The sequence below is a fragment of the Anolis carolinensis genome, chromosome 3 (genome assembly GCF_035594765.1).
Source record: "Anolis carolinensis isolate JA03-04 chromosome 3, rAnoCar3.1.pri, whole genome shotgun sequence".
Classification (NCBI taxonomy): domain Eukaryota; kingdom Metazoa; phylum Chordata; class Lepidosauria; order Squamata; family Dactyloidae; genus Anolis; species Anolis carolinensis.
The window spans coordinates 200,717,629-200,742,937 of NC_085843.1; the positions used below are offsets into that span (position 1 = coordinate 200,717,629).

At 41.4% G+C, this 25,309-nt stretch overlaps 1 protein-coding gene across 3 annotated transcripts in view; it reads left to right on the plus strand.

The window, feature by feature from the left end:
- The window catches only part of mgmt (O-6-methylguanine-DNA methyltransferase), a 261,325-nt gene extending 236,960 nt beyond the window's left edge, over positions 1-24,365 (plus strand). For all 3 annotated transcript variants that reach the window (XM_008106688.3, XM_062976078.1, XM_062976077.1), the window contains 2 exons: positions 10,390-10,529; positions 22,775-24,365. In XM_008106688.3, coding sequence (XP_008104895.1) covers positions 10,390-10,529; positions 22,775-22,906 — 272 coding nt within the window. In that variant the 3' untranslated portion in view covers positions 22,907-24,365. The remainder of the gene's footprint in view (positions 1-10,389; positions 10,530-22,774) is intronic.
- Positions 24,366-25,309: the final 944 nt, after the last annotated feature.

The window sequence follows — 25,309 nt, forward strand, 5'->3', positions numbered from 1 at the left end:
AATGTGGGTGCTCTGTTCTGACATCAGCAGACATTACTGTGGCAGCTACATGATCCCTTGACATACTAATAGTCCAGAGGTGGAGAGCCAGGATCAGAAGCTGGAGAAAAGGGAGAGGGGCACAAAGTAAGCTATCCTGAACTGGGCAGAGTCTCTGTGCTAGCTTGAATGCCTCTCAGAATGGGTGATCCATATTGTTTCCAATGACTTTTTAGCATTTGCTTCCACTCTTCTGTGGACAGGCCATTTGTTCAGTGCAAACAGTTGGAGGTACGCTAACTGAGCTGTAAGAGTGCCACACCTCTCCCAAACATGCCAGTCCTGCTAGTATCTCTAAGGAAGACTCAACATATTAGACAAAAACTAATTTGCCATTTTGCTCTCCATTCCTGGGATATCAACCTCTTAAATAGATTAACAGATCTACGAACATAGCTACTTCACTGCTCAGATCATTAATAACTACGTTGAATAGCACCAATCTGAATGCAGATCCTTGGGGACATCATTGCTTACGTACGTCCATTGCCCCATTTACTTCTACCCAATGCTTCTTTACTCTCGTGAGGTTAACATTTTCATGCTACTTGCTGTTATAAAACCTGTCAGCTTTTGCTTCCAGTTAGCTTCCGCAGTAGTAGCAGCACATCACTGATGGTCTATACAGAAAACACTCTTGCTGTCTGCCCAAAGGAGTTGTTAACCTGATGTAGAAGCTGAATTCAAGGCAAGAGGGAGGGTGCCATGAATCGCTGTGAGTCTGCAGTTCCCAATAATGTGTCCCATGAAATGCTTGGAAGCTTAAGTCAAGAGCAAACCGATAAGGGCCCTTGGTTTCAAAATTAATTATTGAAATTCACCCTTATGAAATCAAAAAGCAGACAGAGCAGCTCATGGGTCAGAGTCAAACCAGGGGAAAGTGATGAAATTGAATGGGGGAAAGCCACTCTCCCCTTTGTTACAATTGGATTTGAAATAGGCTTTTGGAAAGGAATGACAGTAAACAAAATTTGTTTGCCTAAGGAAACTCTCCTAGCAATCAGCTAGTAACACAACTCCATGTGCTAATGAACCCAAAGCTGTTAATATGGTTTCTTCAGTTAAATTGATTCATGAATTTTGAAGAGAACATTATCTAATGAATTTTCTTTGAATAGAAAGCAATTAAAAGGACAAATCAGTCTGATTAACCCCAAAGTCACCCTAGTGCCACAAATGGTGTACAGTTTGAAATTATATCATAAAAACTAGAGCAGATTTGATATCTTTTCGCCCTCTACTAATCCATGTAAATTAATGAACAACAAAGTTAATTTCTTTGATGACCCTTTTCTAGTATCACCTGGATTATGCTGATGTTTAATTTGCTTAATGTTATAATAAAGGCTAAACAGATTTTTTTTTCAATAGAGCGATTATCGCTCTATTCAGTTAAGAAGTGATTTTTTATTTAAAACAAACATAAAAGTATGCTTCTTTTAAAGAACAAAGAAAGAATCCTTTTCTAGAGTTTTTTTCAAATCACTAGAATAAAAAAGTATATTCCCCACCCCTTGAAAAACTCACTATGAAAACATCAAAAAGAAATGTTATTACAATTTGACAATCCCTTATCTGAAATTTCATAAATCTGAAATATTGCAAAATCTAAAAATGTCCATATGGGTGGCTGAGATAGTGACAGTTTTGTTTTCTGGTGATTGGATATATAAAAACATTGTTTCATGCGCAGGATTATGGAAAATACTCCATGTAAAATTACCTTCAGGCTACATGTATAGGTTTACATTAAATTACATAAATTTTGTGTTTAGACTTGGATTCCATCTCCAAGATATCTCATTTGTGTATATGCAAGCTTTCCAAGATCTATCTATCTATATCAGAAACATGGAATATTTCTGGTTTCAGAATTTTGGATAAGAGATACTCAACTGGTACTACCATATTTCTTCAATTGTAAGACAAACCCTAATTTCAGTACCGACAACAACAATTTCAGTACCACCACCTGTGATTCTAAGATGCACCCTATATTTAGAGATGTTTTAAAGGGGGCAAGTGTGTTTTAAAATTGAAGAAATACAGTATTTCAACCTGAGGTTTTTTTCACTGCTTTAAATTAAAAGGCAAGAAGGAGCCATAGTAGGCTCAGCCTTACCAATCTGGATGCTCCGAGTCTGCAAGTGTTTTCATCTCTGCTTGAGGAGTTGCAAAGAAAGCCAAATTTGGTCAGAGACTGCAGGACAAGTGTGGCACAGTTCAAGATAGTGAGATCTACTTTGTTTTGCACAAGAAGTCTTGTGATCTACCAAACAGAATGTGATATGAATAAGCCCTGCAAGATTTTAAACCAGGAATTGTGATGACCCATGGGCCTTGTAGTCCTGCTCAGGACATTGTAATTCCTGATGAAGATGAAAACTTGGGTTTTTTACCTTCCCAGTCTGAACTGGATTCCTCTCAGCCAGATCTTTCCCAGGCAGATCTGGGAACCTTGCACCTGCAAGAAAGTTGTCTCCCAGAAGTATGTCAAACAAGCCCAGAGCCTACTTCTCCCGTATTCTTGCGCCGGGAGTTTTGTAAACAACAGAGAAGTTTGGATTCAGCTTCGCGCAGGAGTGCGAGGATTGCAGCTAAGAATGTGGCCAATTAAGACTGCTTCTCGTGAGAATCTTTGGGGAGTCTCACATCTGGTCTCAGAGTTAGCTTTCGGTTCTGATTCCCAGAGAACTGCTTCGGCGGGAAGCTAGACTCTATTTAGGTGTTTTACCCGCGTAGTAACTTCGCGGAGTCAATTCGTCAGCCTACGGAGCGAGTTGTGTCTGGACAGCGCGCTCCGGTTCAAGCCTCGCTCCTGCTCAAGCCTTGCCTTGCTATCCAGCCTTCGCCTTGCTTCCCAGCCTTTGTTTATCTACGGACTTTGCCTTGTTTCCCAGGATCAATCCTTGCCTTGTTCCACGGATTTATCAAGTTATTCCACGGACCTTGTTCTTGTTCTTAGTTACCTTGTTCCACGTTCAAGCCTTGTTTCAAGTATCAAGTTATTTCCTAGCCTCGCTCAAGTTTCATGGACTAAAGGACCTTGTCATCTCCCCTCACTTTGCTTGGCAAAGTGAGTGTTTCGGTTATTGGATTACAACTTTGGACCTTAATATTTCTTATTGGACATTGCTTTTTTGGACTAATTCTGACCTTTCCTGAAAGGTCTAATTCTGGACTATTTTCTACACTTGTTTTTATTAACTTTATATATTCCTACAATAAAGATATTAGATAGATTCTGGCCTCTGTGTATGGTTATTGGTGCTCTGCAGCCTGGGTCGTGACAGTTTGACTCCGCCACCCTAAGCACCAATTAACCTCGGCCAGAATGTCTACCGGAGTCGTACCTGGGCCGAGCGGCCAGCCGATTACCTACACCATCGACAAGGAAGAGGTGGACCGAATCCGTGATAAGCTCAATGCACAGGATGGAGAAATAAGGGGTTTGAAGGAACGCGGAGTTCGTCTTCCGGCCATGGCGTTGCCAACCAAGTTTACTGGAGAAGCTTCTAAGGTTCATGTCTTCCGTCGCCAATGTCAAGCTTATCTGGAGGCCCGTGCTGCCGAGTTTCCCCAAGAAGACATCAAAGTGGCATGGGTTTACAGTCTTCTAGACGGGCCAGCGGCCAGCTGGGCGACGGCACTGTTCGACCAAGCCTCTCCACACCTAAGATCAGCGCAACACTTCTTGGACCACCTCAAGGAGACTTGGGGAATCGAGGACAATTTGGAGGCAGCCGGTCACAAACTCCGTCGCCTTTTCCAAGGAGACAGACCTATGTCTCAGTATATAGCCGAGTTCCGAGTGCTGGCCCACAACACCGGCTGGAACGATGTAGCCCTCAGGGGACAATTCCGGGAGGGTCTCAACATTGAAATGCTGGAAGAAATCTCCAAGGTGGATCCTCCCCAGACCCTCGAGGCACTCATTGATCAATGTTTACGGGCTGAAGTCATGATTGCCAACAGGAAACAGTGGGTTCGAGGCCAGGGCAGTAGAGCCAGGGCAAAACCCCCCGCTCCCGCCAGCGTTCAGCCACGTCCGGTGTGGAGACCCCCACCGCCAACCCCATACCCCAGAGGAGGCGAGGAGGTGCCGATGCAGTTGGGCAATGTGCGTCCCAGACTAGATGCCGCCGAGAAGGCCCGTCGTCAACGCTTAAACCTCTGCTGGTACTGCGGGAACGGGGGCCACTTCGCCAGAGAGTGCCCAGCCAAAGGGAAGCCTGCCGCCCGTCTTGCGGCGGCGTCCTCCACGGAGACGAAGGCGTCTGAGCCGACTGGCACACAGCCGGCGGGGGAAGCCAACGACCGGGTGTAGAGGGGCTCGCCAACCCGGTCAAAAAATCCATCCAAGAGCCGCCAACCGGGGTCCTGTTCCTTCTCGTGGTCACATTATGGTCAGCAAAAAGGGGACCCGTCATGATCCACGCCATGATAGACTCTGGAGCTACCAACAATTTCATCGATAGAGAGTATGCCGACTCTCTGGGATTACAATATCATGATTTCAAGAATGCCCGTGTGGTGCAAGCCATAGACGGCCGTCCCCTCAAGACGGGCCCCGTAAGTCAGTGGTCGGAACCCACCAGGATGTGGATAAGGGAACATATGGAAGAGATTTCCTTCTTTGTTACCGAGGTCCCCCATTTCCCTGTGATTTTGGGAATTCCATGGCTGACTCTCCACGACCCTAACATCTCCTGGTCCAACAGAGAACTGCAGTTTGCTTCACCGTACTGCCAAAACCATTGCCTCGTAGCCAAGGTATGCCATGCCACAGACACCGAGCCCATCATCACCTTGCCAAAGAAGTACTCCGAGTATTGGGATGTATTCAATGAGAAAGAAGCCGAAAAATTACCCCCACATAGACCTTATGACTGTGCCATTGACTTGGTGGAGGGGGCCCCGATCCCGCGAGGGCATCTCTACTCCCTGACTGAACCAGAGCAAGAAGCTCTCAGGGAATTCCTAGAGACAAACCTTCGCAAGGGATTCATCAGACCCTCTCAATCCCCAGCCGCCTCCCCAGTGATGTTTGTGAAGAAGAAGTCAGGGGAACTACGCTTGGTGGTGGACTACAGAGCATTGAACAATATCACCAAGCGGAACAGCTATCCCCTGCCTTTAATCTCGGATCTACTGGATCGGCTTCGAGGAGCCAAGGTTTACACCAAGCTGGATCTTCGGGGGGCTTACAACTTAGTTCGCATCAGGGAAGGGGACGAGTGGAAGACCGCCTTCCAGACCAAATTCGGATTATTTGAGTCCCGAGTTATGAATTTCGGTTTATGCGGAGCCCCCGCAACGTTCCAGCATTTTGTCAATGACATTTTTCAGGACTATCTAGACAGGTTCTTGATAATCTACCTGGACGATTTTTTGGTGTTTTCCAGATCACAATCAGAACATGAGAACCACGTCAAAATGGTGTTACAACGATTGCGGGATCATGGACTTTATGCCAAGCTGGAAAAATGCGCTTTTGATCTACAAGAGGTAGATTTCCTTGGTTACCGCATCTCGCCTCTAGGGCTTTCCATGGATCCAGCCAAAGTTTCAGCAGTATTGGAATGGCGGGCGCCAACTAACAAGAAAGAGGTGCAGCGTTTCTTGGGGTTCGCGAACTACTACCGCAAGTTCATTCCAGATTTTGCCCGCTGGTCCGACCCCATCACTAGCTGCATCCGTGGAAAGCAGCCTTTCCGCTGGACTGATCAAGCAGAGAAAGGGTTCCAGCAACTAAAGAAACTATTCACCTCCCAGCCAATTCTACAGCACCCAAATCCTGGAACCCCTTTTGTGGTGCAAGCGGACGCCTCTGATGTGGCAATTGGGGCTGTACTCTTACAACCGGTGGGAGATCACCTCCACCCCTGTGCCTTTTATTCTCGTCAACTAACCACACCAGAGAGGAATTACACCATTTGGGAAAAAGAACTACTGGCCATAAAGGCAGCCTTTGAAACTTGGAGACATTGGCTAGAAGGGGCCAAATTTCCCATTGAAGTCCACACTGATCATCGTAATCTAGAACATCTAAGAACTGCCCGCAAACTAAATCAGAGGCAGCAACGTTGGGCTTTATTCTTTGAACGTTTCAACTTCCAGATCCATTATGTGACCCCAGCCCAAACCAAGCAAGCAGACGCCCTGTCACGTAAACCGGAATACGCTGCAGGACGCAAGGAGACCTTTGAATCCCAACTGCTACAACCTGAGAACTTTGCCACGCTCACGGTGGGGAACACCAAATCCATTCCCATTGGTTCAACTTCCCCTACTCCAGGACCCATCTGTGCTCAAGAAATCAGGGCTAGTCAGCAAGCAGATGCCTGGGCGCAGGACCAACTTCGCCAAGGTCTGCATTTCCCCTTTTCGCTTAAAGATGGGCTGCTCTGCTATAGAAATCATGTTTATATCCCACCCGGACCGGGCAGGGAAAAAGCGCTTCGTCTGTGTCATGACTGCAAACCAGCAGGACACTTCGGACTATTTAAAACTATGCATTTGATCCTAAGGGATTTTTGGTGGCCCAAGATCCGCAAGGATGTGGAAAAATATGTCAACACCTGCCCAGTATGCCAGCGCTCCAAGATACGAAGGGAGAAGCCCTCAGGGCTTTTACACCCCCTTCCTACCCCATCTCGCCCATGGGAAATAATTTCCGCGGATTTCATCACTGACCTACCACCTTCCTGTGGATTCACCACGATCTTAGTGGTGGTGGACCTATTCACCAAGTTAGCCCATTTCATTCCCTGCGAAGGCCTCCCCACGGCCAAGGAAACTGCGGATCTATTTCTTCAACATGTCTTCAGACTACATGGATTGCCCAAGAGTTTAGTCACAGACCGTGGATCTCAATTCACCTCTCGTTTTTGGAAGGCACTACAAAAACTATTGGGCATAGACTCTCGCTTATCTTCAGCTCATCATCCCCAAACAGATGGGCAAACGGAGCGCACCAATGCCACTTTGGAGCAGTATCTTCGCTGTTATGTAAACTATCAACAGGACAATTGGGCTTCTCTGTTACCACTGTCTGAGTTTGCCTACAACAATGGAGTTCAAGCTTCTACAAAAGAAACGCCGTTCTTTGCAAACTACGGCTTCCATCCACGTTTCTTTCCCCCTGTCATTGAAACTTCAGAGGTTCCCGCAGCAGAGGATTGGCTGCAGGAACTCACAGCGGTGCAACAACTTTTGCTCCAGCAACTGGACCAAGCCAAGGAGGACTATAAACGCCACGCTGACAAACATCGCCAGCCGGGCCCTGAAATCAAGGTAGGAGATCGGGTTTTCCTGTCCACTCGCTTTCTGCCCTCCCACCGCCCTTGCCGGAAGTTAGATGCCCGTTTCATTGGTCCCTATCCAGTGGTGGCGCAATTAAACCCCGTGACTTTCAAACTCCAACTTCCGCGTTCAATGCGCATTCACCCAGTGTTTCACCGTTCCCTGCTCCTTCCGGCGGATGGTGTGCGACCTGATACAGACCAACCGGCCCCCCCTCCTGTTTTGATGAATGGGGAGGAGGAGTTCGAGGTTGAGGACATTTTGGATTCTCGCTTTCACCGCCGCCGCCTACAATATCTCATTGACTGGGTGGGTTTTGGCCCTGAGGAACGCTCTTGGGAAGACGCCTCCACAGTCCATGCTCCTGATCTAACCCGTCGCTTTCATCAGACCTATCCCACCAAACCGCGACCTCGCGCCTCGGGGAGAGGGCCCCAGTTTGGGAGGGGCCTTGAGGAGGGGGATAGTGTGATGACCCATGGGCCTTGTAGTCCTGCTCAGGACATTGTAATTCCTGATGAAGATGAAAACTTGGGTTTTTTACCTTCCCAGTCTGAACTGGATTCCTCTCAGCCAGATCTTTCCCAGGCAGATCTGGGAACCTTGCACCTGCAAGAAAGTTGTCTCCCAGAAGTATGTCAAACAAGCCCAGAGCCTACTTCTCCCGTATTCTTGCGCCGGGAGTTTTGTAAACAACAGAGAAGTTTGGATTCAGCTTCGCGCAGGAGTGCGAGGATTGCAGCTAAGAATGTGGCCAATTAAGACTGCTTCTCGTGAGAATCTTTGGGGAGTCTCACATCTGGTCTCAGAGTTAGCTTTCGGTTCTGATTCCCAGAGAACTGCTTCGGCGGGAAGCTAGACTCTATTTAGGTGTTTTACCCGCGTAGTAACTTCGCGGAGTCAATTCGTCAGCCTACGGAGCGAGTTGTGTCTGGACAGCGCGCTCCGGTTCAAGCCTCGCTCCTGCTCAAGCCTTGCCTTGCTATCCAGCCTTCGCCTTGCTTCCCAGCCTTTGTTTATCTACGGACTTTGCCTTGTTTCCCAGGATCAATCCTTGCCTTGTTCCACGGATTTATCAAGTTATTCCACGGACCTTGTTCTTGTTCTTAGTTACCTTGTTCCACGTTCAAGCCTTGTTTCAAGTATCAAGTTATTTCCTAGCCTCGCTCAAGTTTCATGGACTAAAGGACCTTGTCATCTCCCCTCACTTTGCTTGGCAAAGTGAGTGTTTCGGTTATTGGATTACAACTTTGGACCTTAATATTTCTTATTGGACATTGCTTTTTTGGACTAATTCTGACCTTTCCTGAAAGGTCTAATTCTGGACTATTTTCTACACTTGTTTTTATTAACTTTATATATTCCTACAATAAAGATATTAGATAGATTCTGGCCTCTGTGTATGGTTATTGGTGCTCTGCAGCCTGGGTCGTGACAGGAATACATTTCATTACCAGGACCCGTATGAGTTCTCACAAAAAGGAAATTCTAGTTAGTCCAAATGTTCTGCACTCCAAGAGAATGATTAAAGGCTTTTAGTGTTGTTATTAAGTAATAGAGAGCCATAAATATTTCCCATTATACATATGCATCTAGTTCGCTAATTTTTGTACAAATCAAATTCTGGACTTGAGAGATCTTTGGTGTGAGCCAGAACAACTATTCTTGTGTTCTTACATCAGATTAGACACGGTTCTACCAGTTGCTTCAGATAGCTCTTCTCCCCAGCTTTGGACAGTTTCATAGTACAGAAATATGGTTGGAACGGTAGCAATATTATATCTGCACTAGCCTATAGTATGCCTACCTCTGTTCATTACCATTGAGAAGACCAAATTATAGATTGTAGCAGTCTTTTCAATTGATACTCTCTAGGCCCATTTGGGCATAGCCAATCATATGGACCTTTCTCCTGGAACATGCTTTTTTGGCACTGCTTTATGGTTTAAATGCTGCAACAACTAACTGGAATGAATCTCCCTAAAGATGCTACTAGTTGAGGATCATGAACTATATAACCTGTAATGTTTCATGCATACCCATATTTCTCTCCTAAGTTAGAGAAAGACATTATAGGTACAACTGTGATCTCCTGTTTTCCAGCTCCAAGAAATATTGCAAAGCACTTCTTCTCTGTTATGCTTTTGCTTCTTTTTTCTCAGTAACCCAAGGGTAGGCAACTTGTGTCCCTCCCCAGATGTTTGGACTCATTAGTCATGCTGGTGTAATTTAAAAATAAAGCTTTGTATGCTAGTGTAATTGAATCATATCTGGTCAGCCGCATGTAGTTTTTCATCATCATAGGGGAGGGCCTTATTAGCAGCCTTCAACAATGTAATAGGGTTATTTTGTTTCTATCTATGCATTATTACCAACCATTTGAAAATCAAAGGTGACTAGACAGAAAATAGACAGGTAATTACTTTCTAACGAAAGTTTCCCATTAAAATCGAAGTCATGTGTTCAGGGTCGTTACTTTGCTTTTTCTTTTCTTTTTTAAATACCCAGAATGCTGAACGATAGCTTGAAGGCCTTTGCTAACAATTAAAAGTATTTAGTTTGCCAGGATAATACACTCTGATAACTCCAGGGCTGAAGTTTGAAATTAGGAGATACCAGAGCTTTATAAAATAAGTTCTTCTAGTTATTTCCACCACTCCCTCCCACCCTATTCCTTTTTTTTAATTTGACTGTATGCTAATTTATACTCTGCCAATTTAATGGGAAAGCACATTGTATGCGTTAACAGGATAATTGTACTGGAAGCAAATTAAAAATATAGGAAAATCAAAGCCTTGAATGCCTTTTTAATAGTGATCAATTACTTGGAGCGCACTCTCTAATAATCATGAATTTAAATATAGAACACAATAATAGAACCGATTGCTGTGCTAATTCGAAAGAAAATGTTGCTGTCCATACCCTCGCTTAAATGTCAGTCTTCTTGACTATTTTTATCTTGGTAGGTTAAAAAGAGAAGAAGAAGAAGCCGGCCTTCTGAACAGTGTGTTACTTCTTCATTTTTTCCCCTCTTCTTCCTTTCAGCTTCATTCACCAGAGAAGTGTTGTGGACCTTGTTGAGAGATGTGAAATTTGGAGAGGCCATTTCTTACAAGCAATTAGCAGACCTGGCAGGCAACAGCAAAGCTGCCAGAGCAGTGGGAGGAGCAATGAGAAGAAATCCTGTAAGTCTGTGTCAACTTTAAAATAAAGTGGACAGAATATGGTGGTTTCAGACAGAAAGCTTTTGCACACTAAATGCCATTAGATTAAATATATCCGCTGTGAAAAGTACTCTGCTATGAGTAATAAGGTCAGTAAGTGTTTTTAATCAGCATTAATGCATAAACCAGTTTAAATATGATTTATTCTCCCATCATTTAGTTGGACTAGGAGCACTGCATTTATTTTAATGCATCAACCTATACAAATTTATTTCCCTTCTTTTACTCTTCCCTCCCTTTTTTTTTTAAATGAGATTTTAAGAATCTCCATTCATTGATGAAATCTCTTGCGGGAGCAAAATAGTATGAAAGGTTTAGAAGCATCATATTTCTCTTTCCTCTCATTTGAAACCTCCTCTGGTTACATGAACTTGTAGAGTGTGAAAAGGCAAAATCCCACCAGCATTCCTGAAGGAACAAGTTTGTCTTCGAACTCCAGTGTATCTGGAACTGGATTTTGGGTGCCAGGCACGTTCCTCATTTCTCTGCATGATGAGTCAGAAAATCACTGTCTCTCTGTTCTTGTGGCATGGGTCCACAGAAGATTAGTAATCTCACCAATTTAGGCAGTGTAGAGCGTGGCCTTTTAGTTTGGAGAGTCGTGGGGATATAATTATACTTTAGCATCTATTGCCCCAGCGTTGACGTGTGTCAGATGATTGCTTCGGATATTTTTTTAATTTCATATTATTACCTTGGCATGAGAATTGGCTGACATTTGTGATTATGTCCTATGTTGTAAGTGTGAAGTTAGCTAGGTGCTGGCACAAAGCCTTAGGATGACCTTACTGATTTGTTTTCATTGTCAAAGGCTGGGAGCGGGGAAAGAACATTTGGCCTTCCAGAGCTTCAGTTTTGCATGTGAGAGTATGTTCCTGTTTATGAAATCAGCCCCTAAATCCTAGGGGCATGCACACTGTGGATTATCTTTGCTTTGTTTAAAAGCATTTCAGTGGAATCGTTGATGTGAACCCCTTTCAATCTTTTGATCATTGTGTACTAACATCATAAAGTGGATGGATTGTTTATACCAACCATTCATCACGCTGTTGGCCAGAGAAAGGCAGAAATAGCCAGAGTTTAATCTGAACCAGAATTTATCTTTAGTCTCAACATCACATTCAGTACTAGAACTTTCCCTCTCTACTGATGTGTAGTGATGAAGGGTTTAGGACACTGGTGATCAGTGGGCCAATTTAGGTAGAGTTTAGTCCTAGAACTTCAAGAAGTAACTAGTTGCATGTGTTGGTGAAATATTTTTCAGTGTATGTGTTGTATTCTTTCTGCCCTTCATCTTCTATTCCCTTATATACATAAAATGTCTCTCCAAGTACCATGGGCATTCTCTACTGTTATTTTACTTGGGCAGATATTTATAGAAATGGAACCTACGAGGGTTGAATGAAAAGTAATGCCTCCACCTTAGTAACTCCTCAACAGATGGCAATATTGGTATGCGGTAGGTACTGGCTCGTTCAGCAGACTCTCCTATACAGTTCAATTTGGCGGGAAGCCTTAGCATTGAACGGTTGTGTTGTTAAAGTGTGAAGTATGGAATCCTGCACAGACAGTCGGTCAATGCGACTTAAGCAATGTGCAGTCATTGAATTCTTGATAGCAGAAGGTGTCACCCCAAAGGGGAAAGGCGTCACCTTCATGCTTGTAATGCAAGAGGAGTTACTGTCAAATTTCAAGTCTGTGCGCTTTCATTTCAGGTGTCATGATCCTGGGTACCCATCATGCACAGATCTTCCAATAGCCAAACAAAGCAATAATGTAACCCACACGTTCTTGTGAAATGCCAATTATGCATGAAATTTCTCTTTGAGTGATACAACAATCATCCTGAACCAATCTGTCAACCTTTTGTTTGTGAAACTTGGTGGTTGCTGTCACAGGACGTCCAGTCAGCAAGTCAGATGTTCCCACTTCAACATCTTTAAACTTACTCGCCCAGCAACACAACACAATCACCATAAACAACACAATCACCATAAACAGCTTGCATTCTGTGATGAATCTCCTTTGGGGTGACACCTTCTGCTGTCAAGAATTCATTAACTGCATATTGCTTAAGTCGCATTGATCGACTGTCCGCGTAGGGTTCCATACTTCGCACTTTAACGACACAACCGTTCAATGCTAAGGCTTCCTGCCAAATGGAACTGTAGAGGAGAGTCTACTGAACAAGCCAGTACCTGCCGCATACCAGTACTGCCATCTGTTGAGGAGTTACGAAGGTGGAGGCATTACTTTTCATTCAACCCTCGTAAGTTATACAGAACATAAAACATACTGATCCATTGTTGTTCCTGCTTGCTAGCCTCAGTGCGATATAATTAAACATACTGATTCCCCCACGCTTCGCATTTAACACACAAAAATGCAAGAACAGAAGGTATATGGTTAAGTTTACAATGAACTCATAGTGTTGTAGTGTAACCTGGGTACATATATAACCCCTTGAATCTAAAAGGTCTGTTGATAGTTCTCGTCATTAAAAAATTGAGCTATATAGTTTAATTTCAGTGGTTAAAATAATTTCTTTTTAGCCTTTGAAGTAACTTCAGAGACACTTCTTAAAATTTTCTGCATATAGTCACAATTGAATGAAAACTTTATGTGGAGCAGTGGTTCTCAACCTGTGGGTCCCCAGGTGTTTTGGCCTACAACTCCAAGAAATCCCAGTCAGTTTACTAATTTACCAGTTTACCTTCAATTTCTGGGAACTGAAGGCCAAAACATCTGGGGACCCACAGGTTGAGAACCACTGATGTAGAGGGACACCTTTCCACACAAAGTTATTATGTGGCGACTGATCAAACTTTCCTATAACTATTTGATAATATTTTGGTTTTTTAAATGAACTTTTAAAAAACGATCACAGGCAGATTTACAGATTTCTGGATCCAGCCCAACAGTTTTATAAATACGGTATATAGGTTATGCAGATGTATTATATTCCCAGGTTATAAGTATATCTCAGTTTAACAAAACCTCTGATTTAAAAGTTTCTTTTTACAAAGTCTTTTTATGCCTTTTCAGTCTTTCCCCCCACCAAATAACTGGAAAGTATTCAACAACATTGACATTGAGAGCATGATGAAGGTGGGCTGGAGAAATTCAAGCCCTTCTACACTGTCATTATGTGGTCAGTGTAGACTCACGTAAGGCAGTTTTACTATGTTAAATACAGACCACATTTTTGTTCACTTATGGTAAGGCTTTCTTGATCTGATTGGTTCAAATCACATGACTTTTTCACTGTAGATATGTTGTTATAACCCAATTGAATTGTTTTCTTTATTCCTTCACCACAATCCCAATTCCAATGCTTTTTCACTGCTGTTCGGTAGAAGCCATGGAGGAAAAATAGATGGACTGGTAGAAAAAGACTATGTAAAAAGAAGCTTTTTTTGTCAGAGGCTTTGTTAACTGAGGATGTATGTACACACAGAAGCCCATACCTTCCAAAAGATTGCTAGATCACTTTACTGTTTGGGAGCAGTTATTTTTAGCAAGCTCGCACATGACTGAACTGCTGCAGAGCACCTGGTTTTATTCAAAAATGCATTTCAATTAGTGTATATTACTTACATCTATTTACAATTTCTGCAGTTGTCTATCCCAGTCAGATTTACTCTGATAAATAATAAAATATGATCCTTTTTAAACATGGCTTCCTAAAGCTCTGAAAGTGTCGCGTTTCTAAGAACCAGAGTTTTCAAACCTCTATATTTCTAGCACTTTAATATTCATATTTCCCTAAAGATGAAAGAGGTGTTTTGCTTTTACTCTGGTGATCTTACCCACTTAATTTTTGGTGTGTGTGTTCCAGATCTCCTTTTGTGGTTGGGTTGATTCACATAATTTATACACTGACCTTCAACTTTGGGAAAAGGTGGGAAAGGTGCCGGCAACAGCTGAGAGATACAACATCTTTGCTTTAAATTACGCCAAGGACATGGTGGCGATGGCTCACCTTTTTATGAAGAAAAACTTCAAATAGTTTACTGCAGTTTAGATTGATTGTGAGGGCTGCAGTCCTCAAAGGGAACCCATAACGTTCAATTAAAAATCTCATTAGAATAGTATAGGAAGATCAAAAAGAAATCATACAGACCCATGGGGATTGGGGAATGTTGGGCTGATTAGTCCAAGACCATCATAAATGACTCTTCTAGGACTTAAATAAGGTATCTTGAGTAGTCTGTGAGTATGAACAGTAACAGCATGACATTCCCACTCACTCACTCACTCCCCATTCTATATGTTTGTGTTATCATTCAAGCTAAAACCTGGTGTTAACAGTGACCCAACATAAGTGAAGTGTGTTATTCCATGAAAATGTTCAAGTCATTCAAGACTGAATGGAATAATTGTGCATTTAAAAGAAGATTATAGAGCACTGTTTGGGAATGTGGCACACACATAAAACTAGTTGTGCATTAATGCCTTAGGTGGCAAGCAATAAACTGGAACACATGCTGGTTCGTATTACGGCATTTGTTTCTATCCGGGAGCAAGGAGGGAGAAGAGGCGCTAGGACATGAGCAAACCAAAAGATTATTTTTTGCTAAGTGTGATTTCTGTTGTGTGTTACAACTTGATATTTCAGCTGTTTCCATTATGGCCTCACTGATCTATTTTTGACAGTTTGGCAGCTTTCTGTAACTATTCAGTCTATCAGCCAGTATAATAGGATGGTCAGTTTTCTGCCATATCAAATTGAAAAGCCCTAACAAGCAGAGCATCACAGTTGTAGAACATTCTGTTCCATCCTCAGACTGAAATTGCTAAATGCAGTTCAAAAGCAATCAATACCTTGTGCAGGGAGTTTTTTTTCCTCACCTTTTTCTAAACAAACACATTATTGAGGAGTTAGTTTATTCACAGATTGCCACGAGCATTAATGACCACCCTGAGTCTTGTTCTGCCAGTCACCCAGCTGGCTGTTGATAAAGATTTAGCATCATGTTCTAAGTGTCAGGCCTGTCAGTAGTGCTGAACCATTTGACCAGAAGAAAAAACGCAGAGGGAGCTATTGATTACAACTTCTCAGTGTCACTTGTTCACCAGGATTTAGGTATTGATGAGGCTGCGAGTGAAAACAAGCTTTCTCCCTTGTGGGCCTCTACCAGAAGAACAAAAGCAAAGTTGGAGAAAATATTCAGCTGGTACCAGAATCAGAGGGATTCCATTATTGATTGGAAGGCCTCTTCATGTTATTTTTGTTGGAGACAAATCTATGGGTTTGGAAGTTTTATAGCATTTGAGGAGGAGGCACCGTAAGTGATGGATTCGTGTATTGGATGAATTAGATTTCCCAGCATGAAAATTTCAATGGAGTTGTAGTAATATGAGCTGCTGAGTTATTGATAAAAATTGCATTAAATCCAACAGAAGCTCTAAAGTAGAAGTCGTTGGCAGTGGGAGGTTTTTTTTTTTTCCTCCTCCAAAATATCCTCCAGGCTCTAATAAATTTTAGTGCATTTAATTATTTTTAGTTGGCTAAATATTGTCACCACAATTAAACCAAAATGAGGCAGTGATCAATATTGTTAAATTGCAAGCATGATGTAGTACTTGTAGTACTGTTTTTCATTTTTCACTACTGCAAAGAAGGATTCATGCATCAGATTGTGTCCAGGTCTGGCACAAATTCCCATCTATCCATTTCAGGCTTTTATTTCCTTCTTTTGAAGCCTTTTTCAAAGCAGTTCTTACCAGTCGGTCAGAAAGCCCCCTCCCTCTGAGAAATGTAGCTACGGGGAGGGGGTGGTTAAGGGTATTGCCCTTTCAAATAAAAATTATATCCTCCCCCATTAATTTTTCCTTCAGTCCCCACATTTCTGTTATTGTAGATAATGAAAACTGAAAATTACTTGGCATCTAAAACTCTCAATATCATTGTGTTTGCATTTCCTTGGGAATTTTCTCTACCCCTCCCTTCAAAATACTCCTCTTCCTAGCTGTTTTCCTTACAGTGATGACACCAAGGTTTGAAAGTATTAGACTGAAATGTGATGTTACCAATGACCTCACCATTACCTCTTGTAGCATCCTAGGACGCTAAAGGGATAGTCCAGCAACAAATGGGCACACTGCCCACCATACATTATCGCTGGTCTTCCTGTTGAATCCCTGACCCCAGTCAAAGTGGAGGCATCATAACATGGGAAGGTTTCAGTGCCACTTCGCGTCACTGCCATTTCACCACCGAGGGTCGCAAAACAGCATGGGGGGTATCTGTGTGATGAGGTCGCTAGATTGAATGTTTTTCAATGAAAACTCTCCCTTTCCTAACACATGAAGAAGGGAAATCCTGCAGCTTGGATTGCTTCTCCCACTTGCTCCAGCGGGCAGAAAAAAGAAAGACTCATATGGAGAAGCAGAGCAGGGTCTAAAGCACTTCTGAGAGTGAGGCACCATGGAAGCATTTTCCACTTTAAAACAGTTCTTCATGGAAAGAAATTCCTCCTAATTTTGAAGTGGAATCTCTTTGGATGGGAGACTACCAATGAATATAACATTCATAGGAAGATACTTCATAGGCAGAAACTGGCAAAATCACCATTGTGTATTCCTTGCCTAAGAAACCCCAGTGAAGTGTATGGGTCTTCATAAGTTGACAGGTGACTTGAAGATATGCTTGAGTTTTTATGTGCCTCCACGTCACCTCTCAATTTATGTTTATCCTATAGATTTCATAGGATTTTCTAGGAAAAGAGATGGTTTTGCTAGTTCCTTCCAATGAACTACAGTGTTCCCTCACTACTTCGCGGTTCACTTTTCGCGGATTCGCTGTTTCACGGTTTTTCAATAAACTCTAAAAGATTATTATGAATCATTAAAAAAAATTACAATTTACAGCCTAAGGAAGGGAGGAAGGAAAAGCCAAAGGGAATGGAAAGGAGCCCAAACGGCAATGGGAGGAGAAGGAGGCGATTTATCAACACACTATTGGTTGATAAAGACTTAAAATAGTGTATAACTACTAAAATAATGTATAAATATTAAAATAAATATAGTGTCTCTATTTCGCGGACTTTCACATATTGCGGGTGGTCCTGGAACCTAACCCCAGCGATAAGTGAGGGAACACTGTATAGCCTAAAATAGTGGTATTCATTGGTGGTCATGCATTCAAGTATTAATGAGGTTAACTCTGCTTAGCTTCCAAAATCAGACAGGGTATGATGCCTCTAAGGTATTTAGGCACATCCAGACACACAATCATTCCACGAGAGTGGAAATATTACTTGCACCAGAACTCTCAGAATCCCCTGCATGTGGGATTCTGGGCATTTACCTTTCCCTGAATAAGCTTCCTAAATTTTGATACTCCATCATATAGTGTTCTGATCTGTTTGCTATTCGAAATACGGAGAATGCAATGCAAATATAGGTTGAGCCTAGTCAAATATGATTAATACAATATTAATAAATACAATATTAAGGATTATTGTACCTGCAAAAGAAGCTTGCTTGTTATATTGCCATTTTTGTTAAAATTGTGTCTATAGAAAGGTCCTATATGAAGAAAAGTGTTGCACCTCATATATCATTGCATAATATCCATTATACTGTTCCTCATTTTTTTGCTCTTAATTTCCCCTCATTTCACTGCATAAACTTCTTTTTTTAAAAAAAGAAAAATCTCTGATAATCAAAAAGTACAATATTTTCAGGAAGAGCTGGAGTCAGCTGAAACACATGTATTCCAGTCTTCCAAAAGGCAGAATTTGGCAATACAGGAGGAAACTCATTTAGGACTGCCTAGTGAGAGTCATTAACAAATCCACTAATAAGTTATGGGGATTGTAGGAACATTTACTTTGTTAGTTGATGTGAAAAGTAGTTATCACGAGAAGCAAGCTGTATTTGTGCTGACTCTGATATAATACACCTGTTAATCCTTCTGGTCAGAAGGATAGAGTACATATATACTACGAGTATACTGTATGGTAATATGTGCAATGAAACACAGCAGTCTGGTAGCAAAGCACTGCACTTTTAGAAAACATTTATTGGGGTAAAAGACATCGTAGTGATGCAATTGGGATTGTCTATTGTCTGGAATAGTTCTTTTTTGTGTGTTGGGCCAAGTAAGGAAAACTTTTGCTCTGCCAAGCCCATCAGTTTCAACAAGAGGACTGCTGTAGTAAGGAAATCATGAGTTTTCGTTCACTTAACGTAACCCCAAATTATTTGGGATATCTCAAATCCTATGTCTTTGAGCCTGTGAATATTGGAATGAGATACCAGATCTGATGTGCAATGTACAATTGAGTTAACATAATGAACAGTAAGCTGCCAGCTCTTTTTGAATAATCTGTCTCACAATTCATTTCATGGTGCCTTCCATCTAATCGAATGGAATTTAGGCTATTACACAAAATGCCTTAACTAGTTTCAGTTATTCATCTGTGATGACTTCATGGTCCATAATATACATAATAGAACTGCAACCAGGTAGTAAGGAATGAACAAATAATTTAGGCATGCATGTTGTTAATAACTTTGTGACAGTTGAGGGCAATAGCTAGCAAGGCAATTGTACTATCGTGTAACACAAGTGTTAAAGAAAGGGATATGTAGATTGCAAAGAAGTTGCATGGATTCAATGTGTCCAGAGGTAGGGCAGATACCTATATTGCCTGAACTAACATTCCCTGGAAATGAGAATGAAAACCTGGGGCGAATAATGGTAACAAGCAGAGAAATTTTGGACCTCACTGAGGGACTGATCACATACAAATTATTGTGTTCAGATAGTATTCTTGGTGGTCACCTTGTCTGTCTCCTGAGAAATCTGTATAAAGACCAAGTAGCCACAGTAAGAACAGACCACGGAACAACAGACCGGTTCAAGATTGGGAAAGGAGTACGGCAGGGCTGTATACTTTCACCCTACCTATTCAACTTGTACGCAGAACACATCATGCGACATGCGGGGCTTGAGGAATCCAAGGCCGGAGTTAAAATTGCTGGAAGAAACATTAACAACCTTAGGTATGCAGATGATACCACTCTGGTGGCTGAAAGTGAGGAGGAGCTGAGGAGCCTTATCACCAAGGTGAAAGAAGGAAGTGCAAAAGCCGGGCTGCAATTAAACATCAAGAAAACCAAGATCATGGCAACCAGACTGATTGATGACTGGCAAATAGAGGGAGAAAACGTGGAGGCAGTGACAGACTTTATATTTCTAGGCACGAAGATCACTGCAGATGCAGACTGTAGCCAGGAAATCAGAAGACATTTACTTCTTGGGAGAAGAGCAGTGGCCAACCTTGACAAAACAGTGAAAAGCAGAGACATCACAAAGGCAACGAAGGTCCACATAGTCAAAGCAATGGTATTCCCCATAGTAACCTATGGATGTGAGAGCTGGACCATAAGGAAGGCTGAGCGAAGGAAGATAGATGCCTTTGAACTTTGGTTCTGGAGGAAAATCCTGAGAGTGCCTTGGACCGCAAGAAGATCCAACCAGTCCATCCTCCAGGAAATAATGCCCGGCTGCTCACTGGAGGGAAGGATATTGGAGGCAAAGTTGAAGTATTTTGGTCACATCATTAGAAGACATGAAAGCTTGGAAAAAATCATGATGCTGGGGAAAATGGAAGGAAAAAGGAAGAGAGGCCGACCAAGGGCAAGATGGATAGACAGTATCCTTGAAGTGACTGGCTTGAACTTGAAGGAACTGGGGGAGGCAACGGCCGACAGGGAGCTCTTGCGTAGACTGGTCCATGAGGTCACGAAGAGTCGAAAACGACTAAACGAATAAAGAAGAGAGAGTTCATTGAGTTGTGACATTTCTAATCTCCTAAAATATGCTAGAGGTTTCCAAGATCAACCTTAATGTGAAACATTAAAGAAGAAACATCATGCATGCAGAAGCCAAGTCTCACTGAAGCAGAATCAGCATGGCCTCTACACAGTACACCATGTTTCACGAACTGTTTAAAGTTCTTTCAATAGTATTAAAAGCCATATGATTGCTCAGGTAGACATCATTTATTTAAGATTTTTAAAAGAGTTGTAGAAATGATTGCTAACTTGAGCAGCTTTAAAGGAAAGAAGGTCTGAATTCATGAAGGATGGAGTTACCTTTATATTTTATTGATACTAGCTGTATTAAAATCCAGTATCAAAAGCAAAAGCAATATGCCTCTGAGGGTACATCTACGCTGTAGAATTAATGCAGTTTGATACCACGTTAATTGCCTTGGCTCAATGCTGTGGAATCCTGGGAACTGTAGTTTTAAGTTCCTGGGATTCCATAACATTGAGCATTGAATTAAAGTGGTATCAATGTGCATTAATTCTATAGTGTAGATACACACTTAACTATCCTCTCAGGGCAGTTGCTTCTCATAGGGTATGCAACTTACAGTGTTTTGATTTCTGTTTTGATTTCAGTACTCTTGAACAGCCTAAAATAAATAAAAAAATAATTATGTTTTTGATGGAAGCTTCAAAACATTGCTTGGGTTTTTTGTGTGTGTGTGGTTTTTGTTTTGTTTTTTTGGTTTGGTTTTGTTTTTTGCCAGGTGCCTATAATCTGCATCCCTCTACCTGCCCAGGATCTGAGTTAGAGAGTGCCTTCCTGCCCTCTGTCTCCTCTTTCTCTCTCTGTTTTGGCTTCCTTCTTAAACCCAAGAAAGCCGATTACCATCCCAGCATAAATAGCCTGAAGCAATTGCAAAATGAGATCACCGTGTGAGTGAGTCTGTAAGTTTCAGTAATAGAAGAGTAATTATGAAGTAGTGTCCTCATAAATATGCCAAAGTAATCCCTTAGAAATACTGGAAAGTAACAATTTCTAATTTATTTTGATCAGCCAGAAAGGAATTCTTTTTTTTTTTAAGTGATAGTGATATTTTTTGTTAGGCTAGAAACCAGATTTGGGGGAAGAAAGGTCAGACACTGAATGCATACCCACTGTCTCCAAGGTTCTCTATGTTCAAAACAAGAGTCTTCTACTTACAGTGGAATGTCTATTAAAGAACATCCCAGCTTAAGAGTGTTTTGAGTTAAGAGTTGTCACTCAGCCCATATTTCATTTTGACATAAGTGCAGCATTTTGAGTTAAGAGCTAGTAAGGGGGAGTACTAGTGTGAGAGTCCAGGGCTTTAGGGCTTCAACAGAGCAGCCTCCGTGCCTCGTGCTCTTGTCCGCTTTGATCAACTTTGAGTTAGTTGATTTTGTGTGATTTCAATTCCTGGTATGTTTGGCTTCATGAATTGAGAGAGGGAGGCTGGAATGAGTTGAGTATGAAGAAAATGATGCTTCTGCCTCTTCACTTTGTGTTTTGTGCTTCCTTGCCACAACTTTGTGTTTCTACCATTTTAAAGTTGATTTTTCTTTTTTTTATAGTTCCATGTGAATATGCATTTATATATTATTTATTATTCATAAAATACATTTTCTTATTTTAAAACTTGTAACAAAATAGCATTTCAATGGGAGATTTGCTTTTAAGCTAAAAGCTCAGTCACAGAACGAATTAAATTCTTAAGTCAATGTATCACTGTACGTCGCTCAGCTGTATAGCAAACTTGGGTGCAAACCTTAAAGCCCTCAATAGAAGATACAAAATAGAAAAATAAGTATATAGAAATTATATGACTCCACCTAAATACATAATTGAAAATCCTATTGCGTTATTCAAGGTGAAAAGGACCTAATCTTTATCCCCCGCAGCTGCAGTTCCTCTCCCCTTCACTTCTCCTTCTGTTTCTGAACTGATCTATTAAGTAAAACCCCTTCTATAAGGTCTTTCCATCCATTAGGGCAAGCCAATAATCTATATGGTTTACAGAGTGCAGTGCTTGGTCACAATGTGGTGCCTTTCAGCACTGAGCCCATCCATCGAAGTGAGCAGTGAAGCCATGACAGGATCGCTCTACTGTGTGAGAAGTCAATGGATTGGGCTCATGGCTATTTCTTCTTCTCAGCCTGAGTGAAAAGTGTGTGTGTGTGTGTTTGTGGTATTCATATGCATTACATTGCACTCATGAGTGCTTCTCTGTGTTTGCTCCAGTCAAAACCTCTAGTCTCACTGACCCCCTCAACAGGATCCGCTGGATAAGATTAATGCTAATAGGATGATAATAAAAGTTGGCTATGAGAAAGGTATTTCCAAGGCAAAACAAAAATCAGGATTTCAAGTGCTTCATTTTCCTTTGTGTGTGTTATTCCAGGTCCCAATTATCATACCGTGCCACCGAGTGATTTGCAGCGGTGGACAGACTGGCAACTACACGGGAGGAAGTCATCTGAAAGAGTGGCTTTTGTCACATGAGAAGCTTCAGAAGGAAAAGTTAGCATATTGATGCAGTTCAGACACAGCTGTTATATAGCCAAAACACATAACCAAAGATACTTGGCTTATAACAAGCTTTCAGAACGCACAGTAGAATTCAGGAAAATGGCAAATATTTGAGTGACATATAAATATAATACAACATCCGAAGCGAAATGTGTGGTGGCACTACTATATTAAAAAAGCTGAATGTGTCCTAGGGGATCCAGCTTGTATGCCCTTTCTTGTTTTTACATTTTACAGCAGAATGACTGTACAGCGGGCTGCGCCTGTTGTGCATGTATTTTGTTCCCATCTCTAGTGCTGTTTTGTTCTATTTTTAATGTCCATTAAAGCACGGATAAGGCAGTGGGAGGGGCATGGCAAATGTTAGATGCAACTGCCCCTCTAAGGAAGCATCTGGCTCACAGAGGGGACAGCCGGGAATCCGCAGCCTTTGCGTGTATTCGGAGAGCAAAATTAAATGCATCAGCTTCCACACACACCTCCCCCTGTTCCTGCCTGGATTTGTATTTGTCCAGATTGAAAAGCTTGTCCCTCTGCCAGGCTTGGTGCCCAAGATTCTCCTGTTTTCTTTGATGTTTGAACTGTTGAAATGATGTTTTACGTAAACAGTTGTTAATGAAACACACTGAAAATCCATTCAAAAGGAAGCGGCTATTGAATTGCCTATTCACAGCTTTTTTTTTTTCCTTTTCAGATCATTGTAGATGGCTTAGAAGATAGGAATAAAAATATTTTGCCTCCATTAGCATTGCTTCATGCGAGCAGAAAAATAGATGCTGATAGTTTAGTGACAGAGAAATGTTTTTTAAACATTATTCAGCTGAATTACAGACACCTATTGCTAGAATAGAAATATGAATCTTTCTCTTTATCAGCTGTGCTTATGGCTTTTGCTTAGCATTGGCTTCATTTAGTTTTCACATTTACACATATGTTATACAATACTTTCTTCTAGAGAAAACAAAAGCCATGGTTTTTTGTTTTGGTTTTTTGCTATCCAGAAAAAAATATGAATAGTTAGCCCAAAGATGTTGGATATAAGAATTCTGGTTATTTTTTTAAAAAAAACTCAGTAAAAGTAAAATATTACAAACCATCCGAAACTGAAATTTTCAATATGGGGATCATAAATTATGACATTGAAATACTGATTGATCTGTTTTTATCACATTCAGCTAGATGTTGCCTTAGAAATCTCACTGCTAAAAATTATTGTACTATGTTACTCTATGACTGTATTATTACTTAGACATTAGCATTACTTTATTAAAACATGTTATGCATGAACACATTGTCAGTATGTTTAAATAAAAATATGCCGGGAAAATAAGCCATGCTCCTGTGTACAATATAGGACTGTATTTTGTCAAGGGTTTCTGGTGGCAGTCTCAACCTGGCTCAAGTGGTTTGTACATGTCAGCAAAAACTCAAATAAATAAATAAATAAAGCTTTATAATATGTACAGTTTTTAGTGTGCTCTGTTTTTCTATTGGTGTTGGAATACAATCAAGATCACAATAACATCTTCAAAGGTTCTTCTCTTTTGCAAATATTTCACTTTCAGATGTTTCTGTAGGTATTTGCTCATTTCTGAAATGATCCGTTCTCTTGCTAAGGACACAATATACACTACTATGGCTATTTAAAATGTTTAACTCCAGCAGGGCACTTGGAGAAGGTATAAATATTCAGGAAATAATGAAAGCAAACTGTAATGCATTTGACAATGGGTTATCAGTCATGTCCATATTTCATGTTTTGTGTGTGTGTGTTTGTGCACAGAAATATCCTTGCTGAAAACGTTAAGAGTGAGGGATTTTTCTTGGACGACTTCAGAGTTTTTCTATTAAAAGGAATCCCAACAATATAGTCAGGGTTTCCACTGGCTTGAGGAAATGGTGTGTCAGAGTCCACAAACACAACTGTGACTTGATGACTGAGCAATATAAGATGATTCCTATATCCATATTTTAAAACGAAAGGTCAGGTTTTCATACACTTTGTATCCATTTTGATAGTTCTCAGTGCACTTGACTAGTTTAATGAAACCATGTCTGCTTGATATAGGTAATATGTTTTTTCTATATACACACATGTTATAGAAGTGACACATTCTGCTGTAATTCCATCTAGCATGACAAAGAGGGCCATAATTTTAAAAAGCATTTCTAATTTATTTCGAAGTGGCAAAGTTATGTTGGATACAACAGTTACCAAAATGATCAAGAAACAACCGAAAGCATTTGGAATAATGATAGAAATTAATTTGCTATGGCAAAGATATTGATCTTATTGTCTGACTAGCATATTTTCATGAGCTGGCATCTCAGTGTTTGTTTTTGTGTTGTAGGCCAAGCTGCATATTCTTTTGTCGGTCTGTGTTCCAACAGAGGGCACTATAGCTCA